The sequence below is a fragment of the Pseudopodoces humilis genome, chromosome 1 (assembly GCF_049639895.1).
Source record: "Pseudopodoces humilis isolate 2021_Gansu_Grassland_sample_001 chromosome 1, ASM4963989v1, whole genome shotgun sequence".
NCBI classification, from domain to species: domain Eukaryota; kingdom Metazoa; phylum Chordata; class Aves; order Passeriformes; family Paridae; genus Pseudopodoces; species Pseudopodoces humilis.
The window spans coordinates 11,121,201-11,149,105 of record NC_142200.1 but is presented as its reverse complement, the minus strand read 5'-3'; the positions used below and the strand labels follow the sequence as shown (position 1 = coordinate 11,149,105).

The 27,905-nt window shown below is 41.4% G+C and overlaps 3 protein-coding genes across 4 annotated transcripts; 2 read left to right on the top strand and 1 right to left on the bottom strand.

Moving 5' to 3' along the window:
• The first annotated feature begins 451 nt into the window (after window positions 1–451).
• RNF139 (ring finger protein 139) lies at window positions 452–8,736 on the top strand. The gene is made up of 2 exons (XM_014255242.2): window positions 452–682; window positions 5,628–8,736. The coding sequence occupies exons 1-2, from the start codon at window positions 514–516 to the stop codon at window positions 7,436–7,438; spliced, it is 1,980 nt and encodes a 659-aa protein (XP_014110717.2). The 5' UTR covers window positions 452–513; the 3' UTR covers window positions 7,439–8,736.
• On the bottom strand, window positions 8,331–24,268 carry TATDN1 (TatD DNase domain containing 1). Of its 2 annotated transcripts, XM_005516918.3 has the most exons (12): window positions 24,191–24,268; window positions 22,881–22,946; window positions 22,231–22,280; window positions 19,853–19,916; window positions 18,527–18,670; window positions 18,381–18,423; window positions 14,563–14,648; window positions 14,417–14,457; window positions 12,963–13,039; window positions 12,215–12,285; window positions 11,216–11,342; window positions 8,331–8,459 (listed from the first exon to the last, which is right to left on the bottom strand). In XM_005516918.3, the coding sequence occupies exons 1-12, from the start codon at window positions 24,210–24,212 to the stop codon at window positions 8,357–8,359; spliced, it is 894 nt and encodes a 297-aa protein (XP_005516975.1). In that variant the 5' UTR covers window positions 24,213–24,268; the 3' UTR covers window positions 8,331–8,356. The 2 variants fall into 2 exon arrangements, with proteins under 2 accessions (XP_005516975.1, XP_087921909.1); XM_088065783.1 differs by lacking the exons at window positions 18,381–18,423; window positions 19,853–19,916; window positions 22,231–22,280; window positions 22,881–22,946; window positions 24,191–24,268 and having other exon boundaries at window positions 18,527–18,660.
• Window positions 24,251–27,827, top strand: NDUFB9 (NADH:ubiquinone oxidoreductase subunit B9). Its single transcript, XM_005516915.2, has 4 exons — window positions 24,251–24,398; window positions 24,527–24,719; window positions 26,528–26,641; window positions 27,580–27,827. The coding sequence occupies exons 1-4, from the start codon at window positions 24,313–24,315 to the stop codon at window positions 27,709–27,711; spliced, it is 525 nt and encodes a 174-aa protein (XP_005516972.1). The 5' UTR covers window positions 24,251–24,312; the 3' UTR covers window positions 27,712–27,827.
• Window positions 27,828–27,905: the final 78 nt, after the last annotated feature.

The window sequence follows — 27,905 nt, the reverse complement described above, 5'->3', positions numbered from 1 at the left end:
GAGGTTGTAGCCAGGTGCGGATCAGTCTTTTCTCCCAGGAAACCAGCGACAGGACGAGAAGAAACGGTCTTAAACTGCGACAGGGGAGGTTTAGGGGGGTCGTCAGGAAATTTTTCAGAGAATAGCTGATTAGACGTCGGAATGGGTTGCCCCGGAAAGTGGAGGGGTCACGGTCCCTGGAGGTGTTTGACTAGACCGGTCACTGTGGCCCTGAGGACGCTGCCCGGTCACGACCCGGCTCCAGCGGCTCCGCGCTTTTCCCAACCCAATCGACCCCGGCAGTCCCAGGGGCGGGGCTGCGCATGCGCCCCCTCGGCGCGGTCCCGCCCCCGGGCCGGCGGGCAGGAACATGGAGGCGGCGGCGCGGGAGAGCCGGGCACGCCGGGCGGCGGGCGCGGGGCGGTAGCGGCTCCTGGCCGCCCTCCCTCCCTCCAGCCCTCCCTTCCTTCACTCCCGCCCCCTCCGCCCCTCCAGCGGCAGGAGAGGCGGCCCGCCTGCCCCCCCGCGCAGGGCATGGCGGGCCCGGGCCCCCCGCGGCTGCCCCAGCTGCGGCTGGGCCCGCGGTTGCGGGCCGGGCTGGAGGTCGCGCTGCGGGTGCCGAGCCTGTTCCTCATCGACGCCATCTTCAACTCGGCCCCGCTGCCGGGCGGCTCCGTGAGCGCCGCGCTGCTGCGGCTGCTGGGTGAGACACCTTCCCTTCCTCCCCCTCCCGAGAGACACGGACCGTGCCCCGCCAGCCCCGCTCACAGCCGCGGGCACGGCGCGGCCGCCGCTGCTCCCCGCCCCTCACCCGCCGCCTGGCTGCTGCTACTGTTGCGGCCCGTCTCGCCCCTTCCCCCGCCCCTGATTCCAGTCCTCACCGGCTCCTCTCTGCCCCCCCCAAGCCCCTGCTCGGCCGCCGGGGCTGGATCATCACCTCGGCCCCTCCTGCCCCGCTCCGGTCTCGGTTCACCCCCACGATCTATCCCCGGCTCCTTCCGCCTCCTCCTGTCCCCGTAGACGTGCGAGTACCCGGCGAGGGCTCGGGGCTGTGACCCGCCTCCCCCCCTACTCTGGGGGCTTCCAAGGCGGAAGGACTTGGTGGCTACAGGGTTTTCATGTGGTTTTTTAAAAACTCTTTGGATAATGTGAATTTTTCCTGAAATACGCTATTAAAGCCTTATTTTAGCAACAGCAGTTCAGAAATGCCGGGTATTTGGTTCCCAGAGGAAAGAGAAGCCTCTTGAAACTTGCCAGTGGTTATTTTCAAGTTGTTGGTTTTTTTTGTTCCCCTGCATGAAGGATGAAAGTCACTGGTATAACTAGGTGATAGTGTTTTCAGTATTGCTAACTTGGGTTCTTACATAGCCTCAGCTTGGTGGGAGTCCCGTTCAGTGAACTACTGTACAGGTGGTACTGTGCTGTGTATCTCATTTTAGAGCTGGCAATCCCGAGGCAGGAAGGAGAACACAAAACGAATCAAGCTGTTGTTTAGATTTTATTTGGGTTTTTTGCAGACTTGAGAAAGATGGGTTTTAAGTTTTATTTGACATTTATAGTAGAAGAAAAACAGGAAGGAAATAGGTGGTACAGCTTTTGGGGCAGGAAGCAGAGAAGAGAGGGTTAAAGGAAATGTGCACAGGGAGAAGTGTGGTGTGACTGCATCACACAAGCCGAGGAGCAGAGGAGGGAAAAGTAAAAAATAACCTATAGCAAGACAGCAGGTGAGAAGAAAGCAAAGGGAGGAGGTTACAAAATGCAGCAGGTGTTGTGTTTTTTTTACAGTTGTTATATTTTTTATGTTTTTTATTATTGTTGCTTTGGTTAAGGGTTCCAGGGCAAGTCTCTGCTCACATGAGAAATGATGCTGGGGAGGTCCTGAGTTGCCTCCTTCGTCTGCCGTGCCATGGGTATTGGCAGCTCTGGGATGGGGAGCAGAGGTTCTTCCTCCCTACTTCCCATTTTCTTGACCTTTTGTTGAACTCTTACAGAATTGCTAAGAGTGATAATTCCTTTTTTTAAAAAATGACATTGCAATGCTTCACCAATTTAATTTGAGGAGCCCTTCATCATATGATCCAGATGCTATAAGAAGAGCATTGAAATTAACTCCACCTGTGTAAATGAGAGTGGTGGATGTATTGTTCAATAATATCCCTTGAGTGTGGTACTGGGATTAACAGATTGAGCCACTTTTGAGATTTGCATTTATATGAACACTTTTCTGGAAGGGGTTGGGGGAAGGAGTGGGTAATTTTTGCTTTCTGCAAAAAAGCTTTGGGAATGTTTTATGTCTCAACTTATCTTGAACGTTTAGAAAAGGGGTCTGTGGTTTTTTGCTTTCCAGAATTGAATGTAGGGATCTAAAGATGATCTTAAACACTTTCCATGTAGTTCAGACAACTGAGTGCTTTTGCATCTGTTTTTTTCTCATCTGAATTTAATGATTGCAGGATTGGGTTTTTGCTGCTCTTAGGAAAGTGATAAAGTTATTTTGGATCATTTTGTATTTTAATAGTCAGAAAATGGCCTTTTACTTACCATTTGCAGACTTTGCCGTACTGATCCAAGCTTTTCCTGTAGCACAGTAGTACAGGATAAACGGACAGCCTGTCCACCAAATACAAAGATTGAAGCTCTGGAGAGACTGATGATTTTTGGGGGTGATGTTAAATAGTTCAAAAAATATTCTGAAAAAAACTCTTCAGGAATGCTAATAGAGATCTGTGTGGGTTATAAAGTTTTATAACAAGATTCCTTGGTCTGATTCTTCCATCACTTTCTATGCAAGTATATAGAGTTATACTGTAGAACACAGTTGGCACAGAACCAACTTCCACAGCTGGAGCACATTTTCTCTTTCACGTTTTTGACTAACCTTGCTTTGTCCCCAGCACAATGTTTACCTATCGTATCTTTGCACTGGGTTTAAGTATCTCAATTCCAGCAGAACCACCACCCCCAGGAGTGTGTGACTGTCACCTCAGACAGCAGTCCCTCCTCAGTGAGGACACTGAGTTTTGAGAAGGGTGCTATAAATGCTTGAGTCTGCAGAAAGATGTGGAAGTAAATGGAATGACTGGAGCTAGGGAAAAATAGTTTGGCAGTTCCACATGAATGAAATGCTGATGTGTAAAACTGATTGTCCCCTGCACATGACTGAAAGCAAATCCTAAGTAGTGGGCTGCTATAAAGATGCTGACACATTTCAGGAATTAAAGCAAAGAAAATGAGACTCAGACATTCATTGTAACACAAGAAATTATTTTAAAAGTAAGTGCAGTGTGTTTTGGTTCAATGCTGTGTTTGGAGGCCATACAGGGACAGTTGCCAATGGGGTGGCACCGGTAGAAACAGTAAATATGAATAGAGAGAAACACCTTATCAAAGGAGGAACTGCAGCATTTCCTAGCAGAGGGAAAATGGAAAAAGACTTACTGTTTTGGAGGGCAAAGGGGGTTGGGCACAGGGCAAGGCAAAGTCTTCTTGTGTTGAGATGAACTGAGTGACATAAATGGAGATGTGGGAAAGGAGTGCTCACTGCCCCTTCTGAGATCTGTTACCTCTTAGGGTCTTTTGAAACTCCTTCAGTGAGTCTTCAATTTTCCCCATAAGTGTTAATAGAGATATGCTGTACTTTTTGTTAGTCCCTCTTCAGAGGAACCAGTAGGACAAGCTCCATTGACTCACTGTTGTACTGTTTTTAGAGATATGTCTTGCATGTGAAACGTCGGTGTTTTAAGATGACCTGCAGTATCTAAATACAGGCCTGTTACTGCCACTGCAAGGCACAAAAATAGGTTTTGTTAAGGCGTGTTTCAGAGCAGCCTGCTTACTGCAAAATGCATCTCCTCTGGCTCAAATGATCGGAATTACATAAATAACGACCTTGTACAGGCATGTGAGCCTTTCCTGTGACTTCTGAGAAAAGACAAATGCTACAAATTCATCATACGTATTGGCTTTCCTAAAGATGTTTGTGGTGGTTAAAATGACAAGGCAACTGTCAAGCTTATTTTGTAAAAAGTGCTGCATGTAACCAATATTCAGCTTTTCCTGGAAGAACTGAGCTATAATGCAAGGGGCTTTCTGAAGATTGACAGAGGCTTTTCCTCAGTCCACTTCACAAGGTTACCAGGTTAATGATTAATTAAGGAATGTGTTTATATCAATCAGTGCTACTGGCAAGGAATATTGTTCAGGTGTATCAATAACTTTATATGTAGCCTGCCCTTTGCAGTTGATTCATGTTGATCCTCTCCCTTCTCAATCCTCCAGGCTTTGGAGGTTGTTTTTTTTGTGTGCGTGTGTTTGTGTATGTTTTGTTGTTGTTGTTTTTCTTTATACAAGCATTAGCCACACTATTGGTAGAATCAAATACTATTTCAAAGATTTTATTCTCATGATCAAGAGAATGTAGCTTAATTTTTTTTAAACACTTGTTTATGGCAGATTTAGAACAACATAAACTACAATTGTCAGAAAAGACTGATGCTGTCCACCAGCAGAAAGAGGATTACTGGTGATTTCATTGGTTTTACTACAGAGATTGAAAGCAACTTAAATATAAGTGATAGAGATCAAAATCTCTCCAAACTGGTTTGGATGAGAAAGCAGTTGCATAGAGTGGAAGCTGATTGAGAGGTCCAAAACAAAGGCAGTATGTTTCCTGAAAAAAAACTGTTTAAGGAAATGAATCTAGTGCCAAGTGCCATTTATTTTAACACCTCTTAGGGCAGAGCCCTTACCTATGTAGTGCAGATTGTTGGAATTCATAAATTACACTACAGAAGTTTACTGCAGGGACATGTAATCCCAAACTCCCAATACTGCAGTTTCTCTGATAGGATTTCTCATAGGAAGGTGCAGACTTCCTGGGCATGGTCAAGATGTGGTCATGGTCAATAGGGAGAGGTTACAAAACAGGAATTTCAAGGCCTAAATCTCACTTCTAACAAGACACAAGTTTGCATTGGCAATGAGGCAATTGGTGCAGTTTTGAATTCTGTGCACAAAAACTGTATACTGTGGAAGGTCTTCTCATGTGGCTTTTATCACCACTGTCACCAGAAATAAAAGCAAACTGAAGGGAAATAGGAGTGCCTTCCCTACAGCAAACTACAACAATTTTTCACAATTTTCCCATTAAAGAGTTTAACTAAAGTGTTTTGGTTACTTATCTTTAGTACTCCAGCTTGGACAGCTGTAGTTGAGTGCCTTGTTCAAGTGAATTGGGGAACTTACTAAATTTTACTAATTTATTCTTTTTAGCTTTGCTTATACAGGTGATGCTCTATCTGTTGGAGGTTTTTTGTTTATTTTTAGAGCTTGTCTACCCTTGGATTTCAGGACTAAGGCTGAAAGGCTGTGAGTTGTCACTGTTTTAGTCTAAAACTGCAACAAACTTGTTAGTAATGGTGATTTAGGGCTTGCAGTGGCTTTGCATCACAGCTGTAGTGGACAGATGTTAAATGCAGAGATTAGGTCATCCTCTTGCCCATTCTCTGACAAGGGCAACATTGGTAATGCAAAGTTACAAGTGACTGATGGGGTAGTGATACATCAAATAAATGTAGCTCCAAAGCTGATAGAGTAAAATCTGTTGTTGAACTTCTGCTGAGAACTAAATGATTTCAATCTGGTTTTAGGTGTCTTTGTATCCAGCGTTGTTCTGGTTTTACAACAGCGAGCACTTTTCAAGTTCTACATGATCGCCTCAGCGTTTCTGCTGGCTGCAACTTCAGTGTTGGTGAATTATTATGCTGCTTTGCACATAAACTTCTACAGTGCCTACTACACAGCTGCATTTGGAATTCAGATCTTCCCACATAAAGGACCTTCGCTATGGATGGCACTTTCCATCCTTCAGCTTACCTTTGGAATTGGATATGTTACACTGCTAAACATGCAGTCCATATACTCTCAACTCATCATCCTGGATATACTGATTCCTGTAATTGGCTTGGTTGTTGAATTACCTTTAAATGTCCGGCAAGTACTTGTTTTTATTTCAGGCCTAGTTCTGACACTAAATACCACAGCCATTTTAGTTACAAAAATGAAGTGGTTCTATTATTCGGTACGTTATGTCTATCTGCTGGTGAGGCACATGTATCGTATTTATGGATTACAGCTATTGATGGAAGATACATGGAAAAGGATTCGTTTTCCAGCTGTACTGCGTGTCTTTTGGCTAACAAGACTTACAGCACAAGCTGTGGTATTAACATATGTTGTAAAGATGGCTGAAACCAACACGGAAGAAAAATTCTTCTTGATTTCATGGGATAGCTGTTGGGAACTGATTTGCAGCCTCATCATAAGTGGGTGTGACTCTACTTTAACTGTATTGGGCATGAGTGCCGTCATTTCCTCAATAGCGCATTATTTGGGACTTGGTATCCTGGCCTTCATTGGATCAACTGACGAGGATGACAAAAGGCTTGGGTTTGTAGCACCTGTCTTGTTTTTCATTCTGGCTCTGCAGACTGGTTTAAGTGGACTGAAACCAGAGGAACGATTAGTTCGCCTGAGTCGAAACATGTGCCTTTTGTTGACCGCAGTCCTGCATTTTATCCATGGAATGACAGACCCCGTGCTGATGTCTCTCAGTGCCTCCCATGTGTCATCGTTCCGCAGACACTTCCCTGTACTGTTTGTCTCTGCTTGCCTTTTCATTCTTCCAGTTCTGCTCAGTTACATCCTCTGGCACCACTATGCACTAAATACTTGGCTTTTTGCAGTCACAGCGTTCTGTGTAGAGCTTTGCCTAAAAGTAATAGTTTCTATCACTGTTTATATATTGTTTATGATTGATGGCTACTATAATGTGCTTTGGGAAAAACTTGATGATTATGTCTATTATGTTCGCTCAACTGGCAATATTATTGAGTTTATATTTGGAGTAATTATGTTTGGAAATGGAGCTTACACAATGGTTTTTGAATCGGGAAGCAAGATTCGTGCTTGCATGATGTGTCTCCACGCATACTTCAACATCTACCTGCAAGCCAAGAATGGCTGGAAGACTTTTATAAACCGCCGAACTGCTGTGAAGAAAATCAACTCACTTCCAGAGGTAAAAGGAGCTCGGTTACGTGAAATTGATGATGTCTGTGCAATCTGCTACCACGAGTTCACCACCTCTGCGCGCATTACTCCATGCAACCATTATTTTCACGCACTTTGTCTTCGGAAGTGGCTGTACATTCAGGACACGTGTCCGATGTGCCATCAGAAAGTGTATATTGAGGACAAAGAAAATGCCAATATATCTAACAACAACGGGTTTGTAGCACCGAACGAAAATCCTGTACGGGTTGCAGAAGAAGCTGCTGATGCTGAAAATGAATTAAATGAAGATAATGACAGTTCTGATAGTGATGAGGAAGATGGTGACTGTGTGGCACAGCACTTGAATGAGACTCTTAATGTTGACTCTAACTCTCTTGGTGATTAGGATGTCCTTTACTAAGCCGTGAGGTACTTGTTCAAGATTGACTTCAACAGAATAAAAGTATCACTTTGTAGTTATTGTACTTAAGCACAACAGCAGTATCTCAATGTTGAGTCTGTGAATGGTGGTTGTTTACTGTGGTGTGTGCTACTGTAAATATACCTCTAATTTTTGCTGGTCTTTTTCATGACCACCTTAAAATTATGTACATTATTGTACATGGAATAAAATGTTTTCACGTTTTTAAGATGGTTGGAAAAACACTCTTTAATTGATGTAGTGATAATGCTGTGCCAAAGACTGTATACCAGTAATGCCCAATCAATGTCTTCTGGATGCAAATGAAAAATACTGGTGAAAACAGACTGTTCAGCTGGTCAACTAAAATGAAAGCCTGAGCCAAAGCAGCTTTACTTACAAATTCAGTATTAGCAGAGCTTTATCGCAAAAAAACTAGTGAGTCATGTTTTTAAAAAATAAATAAAAATTTAGGTTGGTAGACTTAATGCTATAGCATTTGCGTATATGGAACAAAAGGCGACACTGCTCAGCTTTCTGATGAAGCAGCAAAGCGCATGCCGTGGATGTGACCGAACCTCCTGAACTGCCAGCACTAGCTTGAAGTGCTTTATATGTGAATGCAGCAGCCTGGTGCTCATCCTGTGGCTCCACTGCTAACTGGAGTTACAGGCATGGGATGGCCTTGAAGTCAATCCTGAATCTTGATAAAAGGGGAACAGGGCTGAGAAACTGCACAAATGCAGACCACCTTTTCAAAAGCAACTTTAATCTTGTACCATAAAAAACCCCAAACCCAGTACATACTGGCTTCCATTGATTAGAACTTGCAGGTATGATGACTTTTAAGTTTTTGCAATATATTTACTGAAGTCATGCTGAATAAATGTAAGAAAAACAACTTTACATATTTGGAAAGAAGACTTTAATAGTGTTGTTATATAGAGTATTGGCCAACTCAAGTGGGTCATCGTCTCTTACTGCCGCCATTATTTCCAGTATTTGACTAAAAAAGAAAGATTTATATTAGAAGACTGCAACCCAGTACTTCAGAATGTACTTCAAATTGCTGCATGTGTATGTACAAGTCACTAAGATTAAGCTGGAATAAAAACCTACACTAAGAGCAATAGGGCAGGGTGCTCAGATATGCAAATAGCTTCACTTTTAAGTTACTAACTGCCATTTCCTTTACACTGAACACTGGTTTGCTCACCGGTACAGATTCATCTTTGGTCTTTTGACTCTTGTTTGGAGGTAATTAAACAGCTTTCTGTTTTGAAGGAAGTGTCATTTTGTGGGTGTTTTTATCAATGATCTTCATTTTTCAAACTAAAACTCATCAGCCTGTCAAGCTGCACTATGACTAGACTGGTAAAGCTTAAATTCCAGATACAGATTTATCAGAGCACAGTGCTGCCAAAGTAATTTAGTCCTACTTCCCCATTCTTTAGCTTAATTGTGATTAATGTAGTCAGGTATTTGCAGTAAATATTAAATGAGCAATTGCAAAAGGCCCAGGGCCTTCATACAAGCCAGGAAGAGAAGGAAAAATAAATGGGATGAACATGATTAAAACCAAGCCACAACCTTTTCTCTGCAATTGCTTTCTTGATTTTGTATCAGTCATTCTTAAAACAAAACAACAAAAAAAAGAGTACTATGCTGTACCCTTCCTGAGATGTGTCATACTTTGATTTTTCCAGTAGCAGCAAAAAACTTCAAACTTCATTGTGAAGAGTAAGAAGCTTAAGCTTGGGTGGTAGGTGGGCTTTGGATTTCACCTCTAAGCTGAGGCAACAGCTGAACTTATTTTGGTGAAAAGAGAGAGTAGGAAAAGTTGCTCTTAATTATTAATTTATTTCAACTATTTTCCTAGAAGAGATTTAGCCAAACAGCTTCTTGATTTAAGAGGATAATCTAGGTGAGATGGAGTGAGATCAGGCCTACACAGAAATAAGTAACAAATTCCAAAGAATTTCATCCAAGACAACTTAGGCCTTGCTTATCTCTTCTCACTTGGATGCAGAAGGCTGTATGTTACTGTAACACTGTGTGTGTGAAACTGCTGGAGGAGAAAAGAGAAGTCTCTTGTGGCTGAATTTTTAAAAAAAAAGCTTCCAAGGGGAGTAGTTCTAAATATATATATATGAAGCAGAAATATCACCATCAAAATGGAAAGGTGTCCAGCACCACCAAAACCAGACAAATGGAAAACTCCTCCTGCCAACTGAGCTGTATTAAACAGTATATACACCTTACACATTAAGAACACTGTGGACTGACTAACATTCCCTCACACCAGATTTTATCAGTTACTATTCTTAATTTTTCTTAAGGATTAAGAGGTTCTTGAAATTCAACTGGTTATAATGAACATTACTGGGATAATAATTTAAAAATAAGGTTGAACCAAATTTTTTTTTCATAAAAAGGGCAACAGCCAAAGAACAGCATTTGTGTAATGATCTTGAGTGCATTTGTGCACTGTGCATCTGTGCAGGACAGGCCATGCATTTCAAGTTTGGAGGTTTCTGAAACATTTCTGTAAACCACAACAAAGGCAGCAGACAAATATGAGGGGGTGTTGTTGACATAAGGGCTGGTTGAAATAATAACAGTAGAGGCCCTTTACTTGTCATCAGGAGTGTTTCCAGTTGATCTCTTCCCCCACTCCCAAATCATGGACTGACCCTAGAAAGTCTTAAAATACTGAAGGAATCCTTCCATGCTAATGTGTCCTCTTCACATTTAAAATGCAAAAAAAAAAAAACCCTAAAAACCAAATATTACAATTAACCTAACTGCATTTAATGTATCTGAGCACTAGGAGACATCACCATGTAAGCTTAAACTGTGCTTTTACATCATCTGTGGTTTTCCAAGTTCCTTCATGTCTCAAAAAGCAGCAGAATTTTCTTCACTTATCAAATAAACTCTTGTTTAAACACCTTGCTACATACCTGGATCTTTAGAACTATCCTGAGCAATATTTCAAAATCTAGACAGGGAATTCTGAAAATTCAGCATCTATTTTCATCTATTAATCATATATTAATGGTATTTAATGCAGATAACTAAACATTTTCACTAAAACAATTACGTTTTCCTGCTTTTCACACTTTCACTTTTCACACACAGTGAGGAACTGTGTGGAAAGAAGCAGAAAACAGTGTCTGTGCTTACCAGTTCTGTCCGTAAGCCCCTGGAGTTCTCTTTCACTACTCTGTATTTTGGCTGCTGTCATTCATATCTAAATTTCACAGGATCAGGTTCTTTGAAGCACAACAGCAGAAGGAAGAAACATCCCTGACAAAATGCATGTTGTGGCAGTTCATGTCACAGGCCTGTGACAGGAGCAGTGTCAGGCACTGCTGGTGCCTCAGCACCGTCCCACCTGTGGGACTGTCCCCTGACCCCTAGGGCTGGATCAGTCTTAAAAATTACCTGAACAACAAGTGAGTGAAATGAATATTCAAGTCAGGTTCCTTTTGAGGGTTTAGCCTCTTCTACAATGTATCAAATGGAAATATAAAAACTGTACTGGTTTCACTTTCAGGGAGCATTTTACATCCAGAATTGCTTAAGTAGGAAAACTAAGACTTATAATTTTTTCCACAGCCTACAAAGCAAAACCTTGCACATGTTTCAGTACATTTAGAATTATATTTTCTCCATTACTAGTGAACTATTGATTTTTCTAGTTTTTTATTTCATGTCAGAGTTGAAGTATTTAAAATAAGAGTACAGTGGTACACTTACATTATATGGCAGGGTTCGTTTCTGTCCTTCAAGCAGTGCCCTTTTTCCCATTTCTTTTTTGTAGGAAAAGTAGTTTTAATGTATTTTGATCCAGCGTGAGTATTTTTCACTCCGCACCAAGGTGCATCTAATTTAATTTGAATAAAAGGATTAGGAGTGCAATTGTTTGAGAATAGCATGAGATAATTTCATCAACTACTTCTACAGACAAAAGTTCCTGCAATCTCTTTCTAGCAGCAACCTTCAACTCAAAAGGAAATGTTAGAAATCTGTGAAATTTAACATTTTGGATTTTTATACCATTGTCTTCAGAATTTTACATTTGAAAAAATCAGCAATAATAATACGTAACACTAATTTCCTCTGACATGATAAAAACAGCCAGATACACTGCATGCATTCCAAAGAAACTTCCTGTATGACAGGTCTCTACTTCATGTTCAAATAAATTTAAGGATTTAGCAGTTTGCAATTTTCCTTTTTCAGAGTCAGAAATTAAAATAATTACTGTATTTTTAACTATCAGTTATTAAAAACTGAATGTGAAAAAATAAAACATGACATCCCTAGTTAGTCCATTAAAACGATTGCTTAGTGGGCTAAGGGGAATTCAAGCATTCATCATGTATTCCATTTAAAGAGCAGTTGTTTCCAAATGCCATTACTGCTGCCAGTGCCTAACACAGAGTCACTGCCCTGTGCTTGGCACATCGCCAGCAAGCTGCATCTTAAAAGATACTCAAGCAGGTTTCTGGTACATTTAAAAATCTGAGTTGTCAATTTGTCCTTTTTATCTTCCCCTGCAATGTCAGGAACTGACACAACAGCTTATTCCTTCCAGCAGAAGACTGGAAAGGAGTAGGTTTGTAAACTTGCTTTCTCAAGTAGAGAAAATGGCCATTGTTCTGAATTCTTTAAGTCTTAATTCTGCTTTATGATTGCTACACCAGTATATCTCATTGCCCCTTGCCACAAACTGACCAAGACATAAAATCTTACCAGTCTCTATCATTAATCGTTCACTAGGAATTGATTTCAGTGTTTCCAAGTTGGCTTCTGTTTTCAGTGAACTAGAAAATTGAGAGTTTGGTTAAAAAAAGTCCATAAAAAGCATATAAAAGTAATTATTGTGCCTGTTAAAGTGTTTTGTAGCAAAAGCAGCTTCCTAAATAATTTTGTTCATAAATAAAATTTGCTTTATTTTTAAACAGTATGCCTGTAAATTAACACTGTGCAGAAAACAGCAAATTTAGATTTAGTGGGAGAAGCCATCTCACCCCAGTAAGCTGCAGAACCCCTTTGGCTGCCCTTGCTTGCCTGGTGACAGCTTCTGTGCCTTACAAAGTGCTGCTGGCTGGCATTCGGCCAGGTGACTGCTGAGAACCCAAACTGCATAACCAGGAGATGAGGCACTCAGGTTACATTTGCATTACTCCAGCATTTGACAGGCAGCTTAAAGTCAGGCTGTTTTTTAAATGCTCCTCAGAAGGAATCTTTCCACGCACAACAACCTTATTTCATTACAAACAAGGACTGTCCTGAGGGTAGTAGAGTGGATACTGATTAGCTCACTGACCAGCACGGCAAGAACTTTGATGGCTAACAGACTAATGAGAGCAATTCTAAATCTGTCAGATGGCTAAGGGTCTAGTGAGCTTTGAAAACTTGACCTCATTGTTTAAAAGAAAGCAATGACTTCACTACGCCTGCCATTTTAAAGCAGTTATATTTCTTGTAAAGAACTTACCAGCCATTTATTCCAATATAAAGATCCAAATCTATTAGAGCAGCTGCTTGTTCCTTTGTGCCATCGAAAGAATGTACCTAGAACACATACAGATACACAGACATACTTTTATTAAAACTCCAATCATTCAAAAGTATGCATTACCTTTTATTAGCTTCAAATACCTTCAACAGTATGCATTACACATCATTACAAACATCAAGATGGGACATGGCTCAGTTGATTCTGAAGTTCAGCAAAGTTCAGGCTGAAGTCACCTGAATGCTGCACTAGAAGTGGTTACCACACTTTAACAGTGATAAATATGTGTAGAAAAGGCCTATCCAGTGATATTCTTTTGGCCCTGAAACTCCCTGTAACTGGTAACTGGGAGATCATACTCAGGAAGTAATCCTGGGCATGCCAAATTCTTAGATTCTTTCCTCGGTATTCCCTTCAGGGCATTGTCAGTGCCACCATAAGAGAGCATTCTGTTTTCCACAGATGCTAGTCCACTGGAAGCAGTGAGACAGTCCACTTGGTCATTCCAGGGACTTGGTCATTCCAGAAAGGAAAGTGGAGGGTCAAAAGTTAACAAAGTGTAATGCAGCTGGGAACTGCATCTTCTCAGCCTGAGTGGAGTAAAGACACTGTCTGCTCTGCTACCCTGTGCTGTGACAGGGACAGGCAGTTGCAGAAGGTGCCTGCTCATTTCTCCCCTCTTTCCTGGCTGTGCAGGAAAAAAAAGAGAGGAAGGAAGGAGAGCCTTCACAGCGTTACATAGGAGTAGAACATGCAAAGCACTGAACATGGAGAAGGGTTTTGTGGTAGCCAAGGACAAACCTGGGGACTGCAATATTCTTGTAGGAGGTGTCTCATGTTAGAATCATGAGCATTTATTACTTTTGAAAAATGCAGTCATAATGGAAACCTGAAATAGCATTGCTGGACTTCCCTGATTGTTTCACCCGAAGCTTTTCCTGTTAGACTTTTGAATTAAAAAACATGATCTGAATATCTAAAGACATGAAGTAATCAAAAGTTCCATCTGGATCCAATTTGAAAAATGATGTCTAATGTCAGAAGCAAATGTCTGAGGTTATGGCTTCCACTGGGAACATGCATCTAAATTATCTGTGGTCTGAATGCATTGCAGTTACAGACACTGAGGAATTGGGAAAGGGCCAATGTCAATTATGAGGTGCTTAAACTGTCCTTCTGGCAGGCCAAGAAAAACCATTCACATCAGCTGCAGAGCTTTTCTCAGCCTATCTTCTTACCTTGCAAAAATCCTGTCAAATAAGCAATGAAAATAAAAATAGTAAAAGGGACTGGAAAACTTACTAATTAATAACAGCTTAAATCATGTAACAGGAAGCCTACCCAGATTCCATGCCAAACAAGAAATTGCATATTAAGCAAATATTCACACCCATGTATGGAAAAATGAATACTATTCCGAAGTCCATACTTACCACCCCTCCCACAACTCTATCTCGGTTTCTTCTCATTATGTCTATGAAATGAAATAAAAATGTAAGACAACTTTATAACAGATGAATATAGAAGATTCTCATATTCAGAATTTGCTCTAAATATGAAATTCTCAAACAAAACCCACCTAAAAATTCAGCATGTGAGTTTCTACAGTGCAGAAACATGGGCAGCTGCATCTGTTCTGACAAGTCAAACTGTTTTTCAAAATACCTGTAAAGTAAAAGTCACCATTAAAGAGAATCTCGGTGTAAGAACAAATAAAGACAGTAAAAGATTTTTTTGCCAAGCTTCTGTCCTCCAGAGCTAAAGACAGAATTAATGGATTTGCCATGTAAAAGTTCTTATTTGTGCAAGGATTTAAAAGAACCTCTTTCCCATATGTATTGCCACAGCTGTGATCTGTGCTTGAAGACAGGTAAGTGGCCAAGAGCCTCAGTACTGCAGAATGTATATGTGGATACGCTGAGCACATACTCTTGTGTAGTGGGTGCTGGAGTTGGTTTTTTATTTATTTATTTTTTAATGGAAGAGAAACTGACTGTTCTTTCCACAAAGTTCTGAAATGTCAGGAATGGGAGAGTGTGGATGACACAGAGGGCACTATTTCAAGAAAACTCATAAACACAGTGAGTGTGAGCAGGGGAGCACTGTGCAGGCTTCTACAGCCTCCAGTGGCCAAACTGCATCAGAGCTGCTGACCTGTGAGTAACAATCCATGGTGGTGAGGCTTTCCTCTCTTAGGGTGAAACAAATATCAGATTAGACATCATACTTTTGCCCCATTCTGCCTGTTGTCTTTACCTGATTTCCCTCCCCTCCTCTGTGTTCCTGCATCCTTTCCTTTTCACTACTTTTTATCGCTCTCCAACTTTGTACTCCTGGAGTTGCCTTTGATGGGGCAGTAACAGCAAGGCCCCACCCTGTGAAGAGTCACTGGAATGTGGGCAGAAGGAAGGTAAGGAGGTAGACAGGTTCCCCAGTGCAATCGCCAGAGGAAACTACTTAGCACTGAACTAACTTGTGCTTGTCATTAGCATCGAACTCTGCAATTACCATTCCACATCTCTGCTGCCCTGCTCCACCCAGGCAGGGAAATCACCCATGCTCAGGGACCACAGCAGAGGAACTTAAGCATGGCAGAAGGCCAGCACTGCATGGGTGACTCAGTGTCTGCACGCTGTTTGAAAGATGACGTTATTTGTGCAAAGCAGAACAACATTTCCAATCCCAGCAGGATGGGGCTCTATGCACATACTGGATTTCTTGAGGTGTTGCTGTTAAAATACAGTCCAGGGCACCAGGAAGTTCCCACCATCAGTTATCATACCCATTTCAAAGGGAAACTCCAGTAATCACACACTGCTGTGTATGAGTCACTTAAAAAGCAGGGGAAAGTGGCAGCAAACCACTAGTTTGATTTACATTTTCCTAAAAAAACCCAAACAAAACAAAAGACCCTAAACAAATATGCAGCCAGTCATTTAATATAATTTTCACTATTTTCGGTATATTACAAATCAGTATTTCTCAGATCAAGTTATCTCCCCTGTTAATCAGTGCAAATCTTTGACATAAAACAGGTTAAACAAATCAGCTGTAACCTTGAAAACTGACATGAAAATTCATGAGAATGCATTACACCTACTTTGAATCTTCTTTGTCTAGGTATCATGCTTAGTTTAGCTTGTTTGACTAAATATAAATTAATTGCAACTCTGATTGCTCTTGTGGTTAAATAGCTACAATTGCTTGATTTTTGGTGTAGGTTTTCTTTTTACAGATTATTTCTTTCACATGGGAAAGAAGTTTTGGAGACAGAACTGCAAATAAGCTCCCTAAGTAACCTAATGGCCAATTTCAATCTGATTTTGAGAAGGGTAGAGCCCTTGAAAGTAAAGTTTAGTACCCCTACAAATGGAAATGCAACTCAAGCTTCTTCCATTACTAGCAACAACAAAGCCCAACACATGTTGTTCCTTGGCCTATCAAAGAGAAAGGGGAGGTGAATGGCAAAGTTATTGAAGACACAAAAACTATAATTTTTTTAAAAAAATTAAAAACCCGAACCCTGGAAAAACACAAAGAAACCAGACATACAGTGATTGGAATGATAACAAAATAACACAGTAGGAAACTAACCCTGATGAGTTCCAGTGCTTAAGGAACAACCTGCTCCTTCAAGCAAGCTTAGTTTTGACCATCATGTTCAAATGCTACAGGATGCAGACACTAAAGGAGCTAAAGCAAACCGGCCTTGCTGATGTAGATCTCCAAACACTTCTGAATTAATTTGAGTAATGGTGCATGTGATACTGTTCACTTCCAGGTTGGGAGAACTCCTGGCTTTGTGTTGCTACACCCCACAGACCCCTCCCAGTAGTACAGCAGATGTGGAACTTCTATATCCTTACCAATCCATTTATAACATGACTTTCACCATAAAATGAAGGCAGTACCTTCATCTTACTACCATTCAAATCACCACTTTCTCTTGGAAAAGTTCTGAGAATGGGAAAGATTTTTGAAATAAAAAGTTCTTAGCAACACTACAACAAAGAAACTTCATCTTTATTAGATTCTTATCTTTATTAACTTAAACTGAAAAAAGGGCTCAAAAATAATGTTCATTTTTTACAGGTGAAAATTACCCAAACAAAACCACAACATAACCAACCAGAAAAATACTGATTACGTACTAAATGAAACAGAGGTCACGCTCTGATGCTTCCTGGGAAACAAACATAGTGTTCTTCTTCAGGAGAATTATGAGCTGCATGCCAGCTCTCCCTGTGACTGCTGCACCTGAACTCTGGAGCAGCTGAAAACCAGTGAACTGTCTTGGTATTTCACACTCTGCCTTCCTCTGTTTAGTTCACTGCTCAGGCCTGTCATCTCTTTCCTTACAATTACATTACAGTGCACCCAATTAGAAGTCACTACAGTTCTTCAGCTGCAGTCCACTGGACAAGGAAGTGAGATAAGTATTTTTTCTCTCTATAACATCAAGGCAGTTAAGGATCTTAAAATCTGATACTCCATCAGTATTTCAGTTTGCCATAGAAAAGAAACAGGTTATACTTTAAGATGTGCTTTGCTGAACTTCATGTACGCTGAATTCTATGAGAAAAAAAAAGTCCTGTCCCCTTTGTTGAGTATTTCACTGTAGGTCTAAAGCATTATGAAGAAATTAACTCCTCCTACTGCTAACATGAAGCAATTAGAAACACAACCAACCACTGCCCCCCAGTGACTAATTTACTCAAAATAGTAACATGCAAATGTAATTCATTAATCACTCATCTTATTTGAATTTATCACCTGTATCTTTTAATCAGTTCCCTCTGCAGAGAGAAGTTCTCAATACAAGAATGCAGGCTGATTTTAGGGGTTATGCTAGCTTCTTTCCATTCAGCATCTATGCTGCATGTGGTACTTCTCTACCTCCTGAGATTACTATCAGACTCTCCATTATCTGCTCCCAGCTAACACCTTCCTCTCTAAAAGCTCTTTTTTCCCCCACTGCTGACTTATGCTTTTGATAGTTCTGTTCCTTTCCTCATGCCTTTCACTCAACAATGCAATTTTTTCACATACTACATTTATGTTTGTTTTTTTCCCCATGAGTCTCTTAGAGCTCTTAACTATTAGCAAGAATGAACATCTGTCGCACCCAGAAATCTACAAATTCTGATCAGTTTTACAGAACAAGACATGCTGACATAAGACATGTTGACGTAAGTCAACACCAGGCAGGTATCAAAATATAGCACATTGCACTACTTGCATGTAGGCATATTTCTTTAAATTCCCATTTCTGCCAAGAACTGTGGGCCCAACCCTGCAAATTTTAGACGTGACACTATGTTATGTGGCAGAACACAAGAGAGAAAACACTCCTGTAAATTGCTACAAGTCAACTCACAGTCATCAAAAGTTTCTTACTTGAGTTGGATGTCCTTTGGGCAAAATTCTAATCTATCAAAATCTACAAACAGAAAGAAAAATAAACCCATTTAGTATTTTAGGATTTTTTTTTCCTAGTATATATCTGGAAAAAATAAATACTGAAGTTGTAAGAGAACACTTACCTAAGCCACATTCTCCAACTGCTATTACCTTTGTCCTATTTTTTTCAATCAGATTTTTTAATTCAGATAGATACTGTTCAGGGTTACTCTGCTCAAATTCTCCACAGCGGGTAGGATGACAGCCAACTGTACTGAAAAACATGTCTAAAGCAAGACAGTATTAGAAGGTTTTAAGGAGAAAAAAATAAATTATTTTAGGTATAGACAACATCTGCCTCTGGAGGGGGTTTTTTATTGGCCACAATTCTAAAAGAAAACTCCCTTTGACCATATTTATCTTAGTGATAACTTCAATAAACAGACATTTTCTGCCTTAAAAATACAGTATCTCCAGTGGGGGTGTTTGCATGTGTCATTTTTTAGTACTCCAAAACTGCAGCTTAGAGCTGAACTGTTCTGGTGGAGCAGCCCTCAATAAATCATACAGTTGTTGAGGCTGAACTAGACCTCTTGAGATTATTTAGAAGTACATCTTGTTCAAAGAGCATCAGGTTATCCCAGCTGTAAGAACTGCAAGAGGGCATTTCCCTCATGTGCCCCTGCATAAGCTGTTAGAGAATTTCAGAGGTCACATCTGCTTGATTTACCCAAGTATGTGATCTAGATTACCTTGCCAAAACTTATGTTTCTGCTAAGTGTAAAAGCATTGGGGAAACGAAAAAAAACAGACAAGGCCTGAGCAACTTGCCCTAATGTTTATGCCAGTCCTGCCTTCCTGATGGGAAGTGGGGAGGTGGACTGGGTTGGACCAAATTATCTCCTTCAGTTCATTCAAACCAAAATTATTTTATGTTTCTGTTAGTAAACAGTACTTATCACGTGTCTTAGTTCAAATACATATTAAAGTAATTAGTGGAATGAAATTTGCTTAAAGAAAGAAGAACTATTCTCCTTTCACAGAAAGAAAGGAAAATCCAGGGAATGATCAAAAGAAAGATACCTCTCTTGATCAAGCTCGTCATAACAGATTGGTGAGTAAAAAACAAACAAAAAGCCAAGAAACCCCATATATTTCACAACATGTAAGCATTTTACCTTATTTCTAGAACAGAAACTTGTATCAATACTTTTATTCCAGAAATTTCCTATAATTTCTATTTTAATTTAGAAATAGAACACACAGAAAAAGAGTGGCTCCTTCCAACATCAGGGATCTAAAGAGCAACACACAAACTCATATACAATGTATTCATCCCATTCTGAAATGTAATTTCTCCTTTTAATCTGAGATTCTGTAAACGTCTCTGGAGCAGGTCTTTTTAAACTCAATTTTGAGAGCAGAGAAGCTTGTACTTTTGACTGACAATAAATTTAAAGTGAAAATACCATTTGTCTGTGCCAGCTGCAAGGCATCTTTACTATCTTCTAGACTCCCACCTGTAATCAAAAACTTGAAACAAGAAAACTACTGTCAGTGTGGATGTTCTTTGAACATCAGACAGAATGTTTAAGAAAACACTCAGATACAAGGAAGGATCTTGACAGAGAACATCAGAATACAATTAATAGTATATATATATATAACAAGATTTCATAAATCAGCAATAAACCTCAATGGTCCTCAGGAGCTAGTAAATACAGTAGGCAGCAAAATATGATTTTTTCCCCCTTCATCAAGTATCTTGTATGCTAAGCATTTAAATCACTAAAAGAATAATACTTCAATTTGCAACAATATTAGCTTCTTTACACAATGACTGAAGACTGTATTTGCACTCAAGAAATGACATTTAGAAATATTGTCCCTGTCTTACATCTGGGGAAAGTATAGACTCCCAAAGACCTAAAACATGAGTAATTAGTTAAACAAAAAAATGAGTCTGATTCAGAGCTGGGATTATAAACATAAGAACCTCCATCTCTGACCTTTTATTTTTACCTTAAAGTTATCACATGAGAATTGTTGCCTACAGTGTACTTTTTTAATCACCACTTCCAGAATATTTCACCCTAGGTTGCAACACCCATGTCTACAGTGCTTTTGGACAACACTTCTCCCTACACGTGCTATGCAGCAGGCTCTGTCAGCACCAGCTCAGACATTCCCGCAGTGCACTCAGGACAGACGGACACAGCCCAATGACATCACTGAGAAATGTTAAGCTGAAAATGGCTCAGTGCATACATGACACAGAGCAAAACTTCACAAAAAATTATCATAAAGTATCAGCTATACAGAAAAATAGAAGTATTTTCTAATAAGCAGATTAAGGTTCTAGGCAATCAAGAACAAACTGTGATGGTATAGGCCTTTTACACGGTACAGGCCAGTAGCAAGACTGAGAACAGCTAATGGCAGGAATTCCTGAATAACATTTCTCAATCCACCAGGCATCTTGAAAAAGTTACACAATCAATTTTTTATGATAAAATAAAAAAAAAAAAGCCACTTATTTTTAGAGTGTGGTATAAAAATTAAATAGCACTTATACAGCACATATAACTGTGACCTCACTCCTGTATTTGCTGCAGTGAGGTAATTTCTCCATCACTAGTTTTCTATTTTTGTCTCCCAGTGCATTTCCCACTCTTTTCAGATGAGAGTTTTTCAACAAACTCCCAAGATGCATCTGCTAGAAGAGCATTTACTTCTTTATTTCTAATCTGATAGCCTTATCAGTGCAGTTTGTGACAGTATGCATTATATTCTATGGTAATTCATATTTTTGTCCAAAATTTATTCAGCTTAGAGAGAAAGAGAGGAAGGCTTAACTACGGAATGTGTTGCACTGCTGAAAACACCAATTTCAGGTTCAGAGTTACAAATGATGCTGTTTTAATACCTGTAAGCCAGTATTTACCAGCAAACATGCAGATGTCTCAACTCCAAGAGTTTGTGGGCACTCCCAGCTCTTCTGCAGTTACCAATTTCCTTTACATATAGAAATATCTGAAAACCTTAATCAGAAGAGTTTGCTCTTCAGCAGTAATTGTTAATTAAGAACCAGAGTCATTAAGGTTGGAAAAGACCTTCAAGATGACTCAGTTGCACCTCTGACTGATCACCACCACCTTGTAAACTAAACCATAGCACTGAGTGCCATATGGAGTCCTTTCTTGAACACCTCCATGGGATGATGACCACCACTTCCCTGAGCAGCCTGTTCTAGCACCTGGCCACCCTTTCCATGAAGAAATTCTTCCTTGACACCCAACCTGAACCTCCCCTGGCAGAGCCAGAGGTAATTTCCTCTTGTCCTGTCACTTCTTGCCTGGGAAAAAGAGACTGACCTCCCCCAGGCTACAACCTTCTTTCAGTTGCAATGATAAGGTCTCCTCTGAGCCTCCCTTTCTCCTGGTTAAAAAACTCCCAGCTCCCACAGCTGCTCCTCATAGGATTTATGCTCTAAGAGCCACACAGGATACAAGAAAAAAAGAATGGTTGCCTATAATACAACATGGAAAATTATGTACCACTTCATTGCAGCAGGTCAGAGGAGAATATCTGTTGAAATTGTACAAAATAACTTCTACATCCACATCACCTACAATATCACTGAAATTCAATAATCAGTTTCAATAATGACCTGTGCAAATGGAAAGACAATACTCTGTACAGAACACTTTTGTTCTGTGCTATCGAAGGAAGTTACTGCGTTTTCCATTTGAGTCCCAGAAACATTGTTTTAATGGAAGAGCGCTAAAAAACCAAAATATTAGAAAGCAGCTTAAAATTTTAAAGCTGTGTAATGATAAGAAATTACCTTTTTAATGCCAACTTTGACTGCTCTCTCTATTACATCCAGAAAGTCATCTGCAAAAGTTCATAAAAATGTCATAAATTGAACTTGAGGTTTTACAGCATAATTTAACTACTTTTCAATTTTCATGCAGTCAAATTTCTTATCATTAAATCTTTAAACCATACTTAATCAATCTTTAAAAGACAATAACAAAGTGCAATAACTGGAGATACAATTTAAATCTAAGAAGTCAGTGGAAGTTTTTCCATATACTTTAGAAGGCTCTCCAGTTTTATATCCATATCTAAAAGCCACAACAGCAAAAAGCCCCACATTATAATTAGTAACTGTGATTATAAGTAACTGTGATTCAGCAATGCAATACTCTGACAGACCACAGTTCATAACTCTCATATCAGTTTTTCAATGCAATCCTAAATAAATTAGCTATTGTTCATTTTGCTCCAGAAGCAGAGTTACCTGCATTTAAACAGCAATTAAGACAAAGCATTTTGGCTAGGGTATCCAACTTATTTAGTCAGGCTTTCTTTTTTAAGCCCAAGTACATATGGAGGAGAAGAAAGAAACTCTACTTTCATTTTCTGACCTGCAAGAGGTTTCTAGTTTAGCAAAAGGGATCCTATTTCCAGCAGATACAAAGAAACATTTACCTTGATGTTTCTGTGTTCCCCTGTAGATTCCTCTGAACACAGGATCTGTCAGGTTGATACCAATATCTATGGAAAATCAAAAATAGAAATTAGAAGTTACAGTTGTTCTACATTTTACTCTGAGCATTAATGAGGTAGGGAAACTCTATCTAAATCCTGATTACCCAACACATTGGTAAGTCATAAAATGCTTAAGCATAATCTTTCTTGCATAACTTGAAAACTTACTCCTTACTAGAGGTGACAGAAAAAATTAACTTTTGCGTCTGTGCAACTTCAGACTTTGTGAGTGTATTATGCACACCCTCATAAACACCAAAGCGAATACACACGTGTTTTTTATTGCAAACAAATCTGCTTCTCACACGAAAACACAATTTTACACAAACAAACGTAAAGGAAGGGAAAATGCAGCATCTCCCATACAGCCTTCCAGGGATGGGAGCAGCAGAGCAGAACGCCTCCCTTAAGCTGCCTGTTCTCCCTCCTAGTGCCAGCCCTGGGCCATGCCAGCCGCCCGGCAGCACTGACGGGACAGCCGCAATGCAGGCAGCGGCTGGAGCTGCCCAGCGCAGCCCGGCTCCCACGGCTGTCCCTGCGCCGCAGCCTCGCAGCCAAGGCCTGAAGCACCGGCTCCAGAACTGCCGCCTCTGCAGCTGCCAGCGCCCGCGCTTCCAGCGGGGATTCTAGCGGAAAGGGAAAATTCCCAAGAAAATATTAAGGTGCTCTGCAATACGTAGGGCTTCCACATGAACCAACCTTTTTTAGTTATTTACACGCTTTCCGTCGAATTTTCTAAAGATGCTAACATTTTCACCCAAGCCAGTCCCATACAATCAGAAACAACCACGACTAACGTGCCAATGCAAGAGAGGGAACGAAGGGCGGCCGAAACCCCAGGGCTGGGGGCACCAAGGAGCAGCAGCCCCAGCACCCAGACACAGCACAAACATTCCCAAACCTTCCTAGGAGCTCCAAGGCCACCGAGAGGGACCGCAGGAGGCGACAAGCCCTGCCTGAGGGATTGGGGCGGGAGGTGACAAGCTCTGGCAGAGGGGCCAGGACAAGCCTAAGAGACTGTAACAAGCCTGAGGGACCGGGACAAACCCCGGATAAGGGGCTGGAGCAGGAGGCGACATGGATGAAGGGCTGGGACAAGCCCTCCCACAGCCCGAACTCCCATCTGCTGCGCACGGTCCCTCACGGAGTGGGGTAGCGGCGGCCGCCTCGGCCCGGCACCGGGCGAGGAGCGGGGGGCCTGGGGAAAAGACACGGCGACAGAAACCTCGCGCCCCCCGCCACCCCCCCACCGACGAACTTGGCGCGGCTCATGGCGGCTCCGGGCGCGCTTCGGCGGCAGCGCGGGCGGGGCCGCGCCGCTCTCCCGGCATCCCCCGCGCGGAGGGGCCGGGGCCGCGCAGCGCCCGGCGCCATGGCCGCGTACCTGACGCACCAGCAGAAGGTGCTGCGGCTGTACAAGAAATCCCTGCGGCACCTCGAGTCCTGGTGCATCCATCGGTGAGGGCGAGGGGAGCTGGCAGTGGGGAGCGCTGGCCGCCCTCACATCGGGGTGCTCAGCCCCGCGCTTGGCTGGGCTCGGGGTGGGAGGTTGTTGTTTTCTTCCTCACTGTGACCTCTGTCCGTAGAGACAAGTACCGCTACTTCGCCGTACTCCTGAGGGACCGGTTCGATAAGAACAAGGGTTTGAAGGACATGGTGAAAGCTACCGAGCTGCTGAAGGCCGGTGAGGAGGAGTTCTGGGCCAGCCAGCACCCGCAGCCCTACATCTTCCCCGACTCCCCTGGGGGCACTTCCTACGAGAGATACGAGTTATACAAGGTTAGTGCCGGTAATGCTGCGGATTGCTGCGCTTGCTTTGCCCTTCTTTTACGGAACTTGTATTGGACAGGGCCGCAGCTTGGCTCAGCAGTGTCACTTCATTGCTCGCTGAACATCTTGGTGCTTGTGTGGGAGGAGCTGCTCTGGTCCTCGAAAATGGAGCGTCTTGATCAGTTTGAACACCGCTACTTGTTCTTTCGGGGTTTTTTTTCCCCGGGGATAATCATACGCACTTTTGCCAAGCACAGTGGCGGGTCAGGCTGGCGCAGGAAGGGCTGGAGCTGAACAGGGGAAGTGAACAGCGCCGAGGGAGCTCCCGAGCACAGCCTTGGTTCCTCTGGTGAGGTCAGGTGTCACCTTGGCTGTCGGGGCTTCACTCAGTCCTGTGGTTCTTCCAGCATTTTGAGTAGAGGTACAAGTTACTATTTCCCTTCATATGCTGCATTGCCAGATTGTGCAGTTTGTGTGCTACTGTGTGAGAGAGGCACTGCTTGGAAATAGAAGCTTTATTTTTAGACTCTTTAAGGCACTTCTACAGGCATTGACCATCAAAGTATTTTGTTTTATTTAGGAGCAAAAGTTCCATAGAAAAACATAGGTACTTTGCTTTATTGTTGTCATCTTTTTAATCATTAGAAGTTAATGCTGATCTAGGGACTGCATGCATCCATTTCCTCATGAATTTGATAAAAATGGCATAAGACTGGATCTGAGCAGAGTTTTTTTTTTGCATATTAAGCTACAGAAAAAGGAAAGTATGATTTATCGGGGCAGAATAAAGACTATATGAGTGAAAGGAGAAGGACTTGCTTAAGTTTATGCAAAGGTCAAGGTCTTGGGTGATAGTAGAGATAATAGGGACAGAGACTCTGGACAGAAGAAAGGGCAGCTGAGCAATAAATGGTCAATATTACTCTTCATACAGAAACACGAACTGGGTTATGCTCTCTTTTCCTAGTTTGATAGGCTAAAACTATCTTAACAAAATGGCTGTCACAAGGCTTTTTCAGGTTTGTGTGTCAGTTACTGTCCATTGTGGATGCTGCTCCAAAATGTAATTATTAGAACTCAGGCTGATGGATGGTTTTAATTGGAGTTTGTTCTGTGATGAGAATCACAGCAGGAAATGAAAAGTGTGAATATCACTGAATATATGATAGTTCTGGAGAAACTTCTTAATTTTCTTTTTTTATTTGGGAGTTTTGGTGAGATTTTTTTTTTAATCGGTGATCCTCTCTTAAAAATTTAAACAATCAGTTTTTTTTAAATCACTGCAAAATTTTAAATTTTGTTGTTTTCCCTTGTCAGAAGCTCTTAGAGGTCAGACCATTCTGAAGATCTGAAAGGCCTAAGAAACTCTTATTTCTTAGTAGTTGTAGATAAGCAGAAATGAGCTGTAATGTTCTGTCTCTGTCAAGTAAAATAAATCAGTAGTTGGAGAGAAGGATTCGTCTAACCTGCTGCCTTTGAGAGAAGGAAGGGAAGAAATTAGATCTCCTCCACTGCATGGAATTATTTTGATAAGTTTTGATAAACTGAGATGACATGGGGCCTTGTTTTGGAATGCTGTGATTTAAGCAAGTCACTATGATGTCTTCCTGTGGGTTAGGATAGTGTATGAAAAGTTCTGACATCTGTCCCATGCCTTAAGATAGTCAGGCAGCTTTTAAATGGATTTTTTATGTAGTACTTTGAAATGGAAAAAAAAACCAACTAGGGAGTAAGACTTGTTTCATTCTTCTGCATATGTGTACAAATGTAATTTAATATATAAAAGTAGTATTTTAAGTTGTATTTTTCTTCAACAGATTCCTGAATGGTCCTTGGATTTCTGGCACCCTTCTGAGAAGGCAATGTATCCTGATTACTTTGCCAAACGAGAGCAGTGGAAGAAGCTGCAGCGGGAAAGCTGGGAAAGAGAGGTTAGTGCTTGCCCTATGTAAAGGAAAGTCTCTTTAGTACACAGGTATCCTGTGTGACACAGATGTGTTCTTGGAAAAAATTCTGAATGTCTACTGCAATCTCAGTTAGACTCTTCAGTGCTGGAGCCCTTGTCAGTGTGAAACAACCTAAAATGCCTACACATTTGCTACAGCTTCTGAAGGGTTGTGAAGGGAATTTGAAGTTAAAGCTGAACATGCAGCCTTGTGTCAGTTAGTGAGAGCTGTTACAGCAGTTTGTGAAAAAAGAATCTAAACTGGAATGAAAGGATACTAACAACCAGAGAATTCCTCTTCTGCTGCTGTGGAGCTCTGACACTTTCTGGTTACAGCTTTGAAAGTGATTTTCTGCAGTGGTCATCAGTTGGGCATTATTTCTGGCCATCCTAAACTGAAAGTTGATTGGAAGAAGGTGTTCTTAGAACAGTTCTTTTGATTCAGTTGGATTGCATGGAACCTGGCATTCTGTGCAGAATTGACTCAGAGGCAGCCAGCACTTGTGCTGCTTCAAGAAACAGGTATTGAAAGCATGTGAGGGGCTGTTGTTGATATGCAGGAACAGAAGTCTCCTGACTGCAGGGAAACTTGGTCTGGAATTATTTGTCAGCTTCCAAAGTAGCACAATTCAGCCTATTTGATACAGTAATGGTAGATGTGAATTACATGGAAACAATGACCTTAAGTGAAATTTCTCTTGTAAATCACTTCTTGCTCCTAGAGATTCCTTCTTAATAGGTAGCATGAGCCTGCAGTGATTACTGAGTGGAAGTTAATGTTGGGAAACATGAAACCTGTCAGCTGAAGGTGTTACCACGGGTTCTTCCCTGTGGAAGTAGGGGCTCGTTTTTGCTCATTGCCTGGGCACTGAAAATGGGAATGTGCGTTAATGTGCTAAAGCAGTTCTGTGTCTTGTCTTCTAGATTAAGCAGTTACAAGAAGAAACTCCAGCTGATGGTCCAAGAACTGAAGCTTTGCCTCCAGCTCGTAAGGAGGGGCATCTGCCCCCCATGTGGTGGCATCATGTCACTCGACCTCGTGAACAGCCCATGTGAGAGCTGTGAATGGGTGTGAATGGCAGCAGTCTGTGCTGCAGGCAGGTGCCACTTCAGTGACCACGTGCTCCTCAAAGTAATATAGAATGAAGCCAAATAAAGTAACAGAAAAGGTGTTTTTCTGGCCCACTGCTCTTCTCTAGCACACTGACATTTCACTGCCAGCTTGTGCAGGCAGTTCATATCAACCCCAT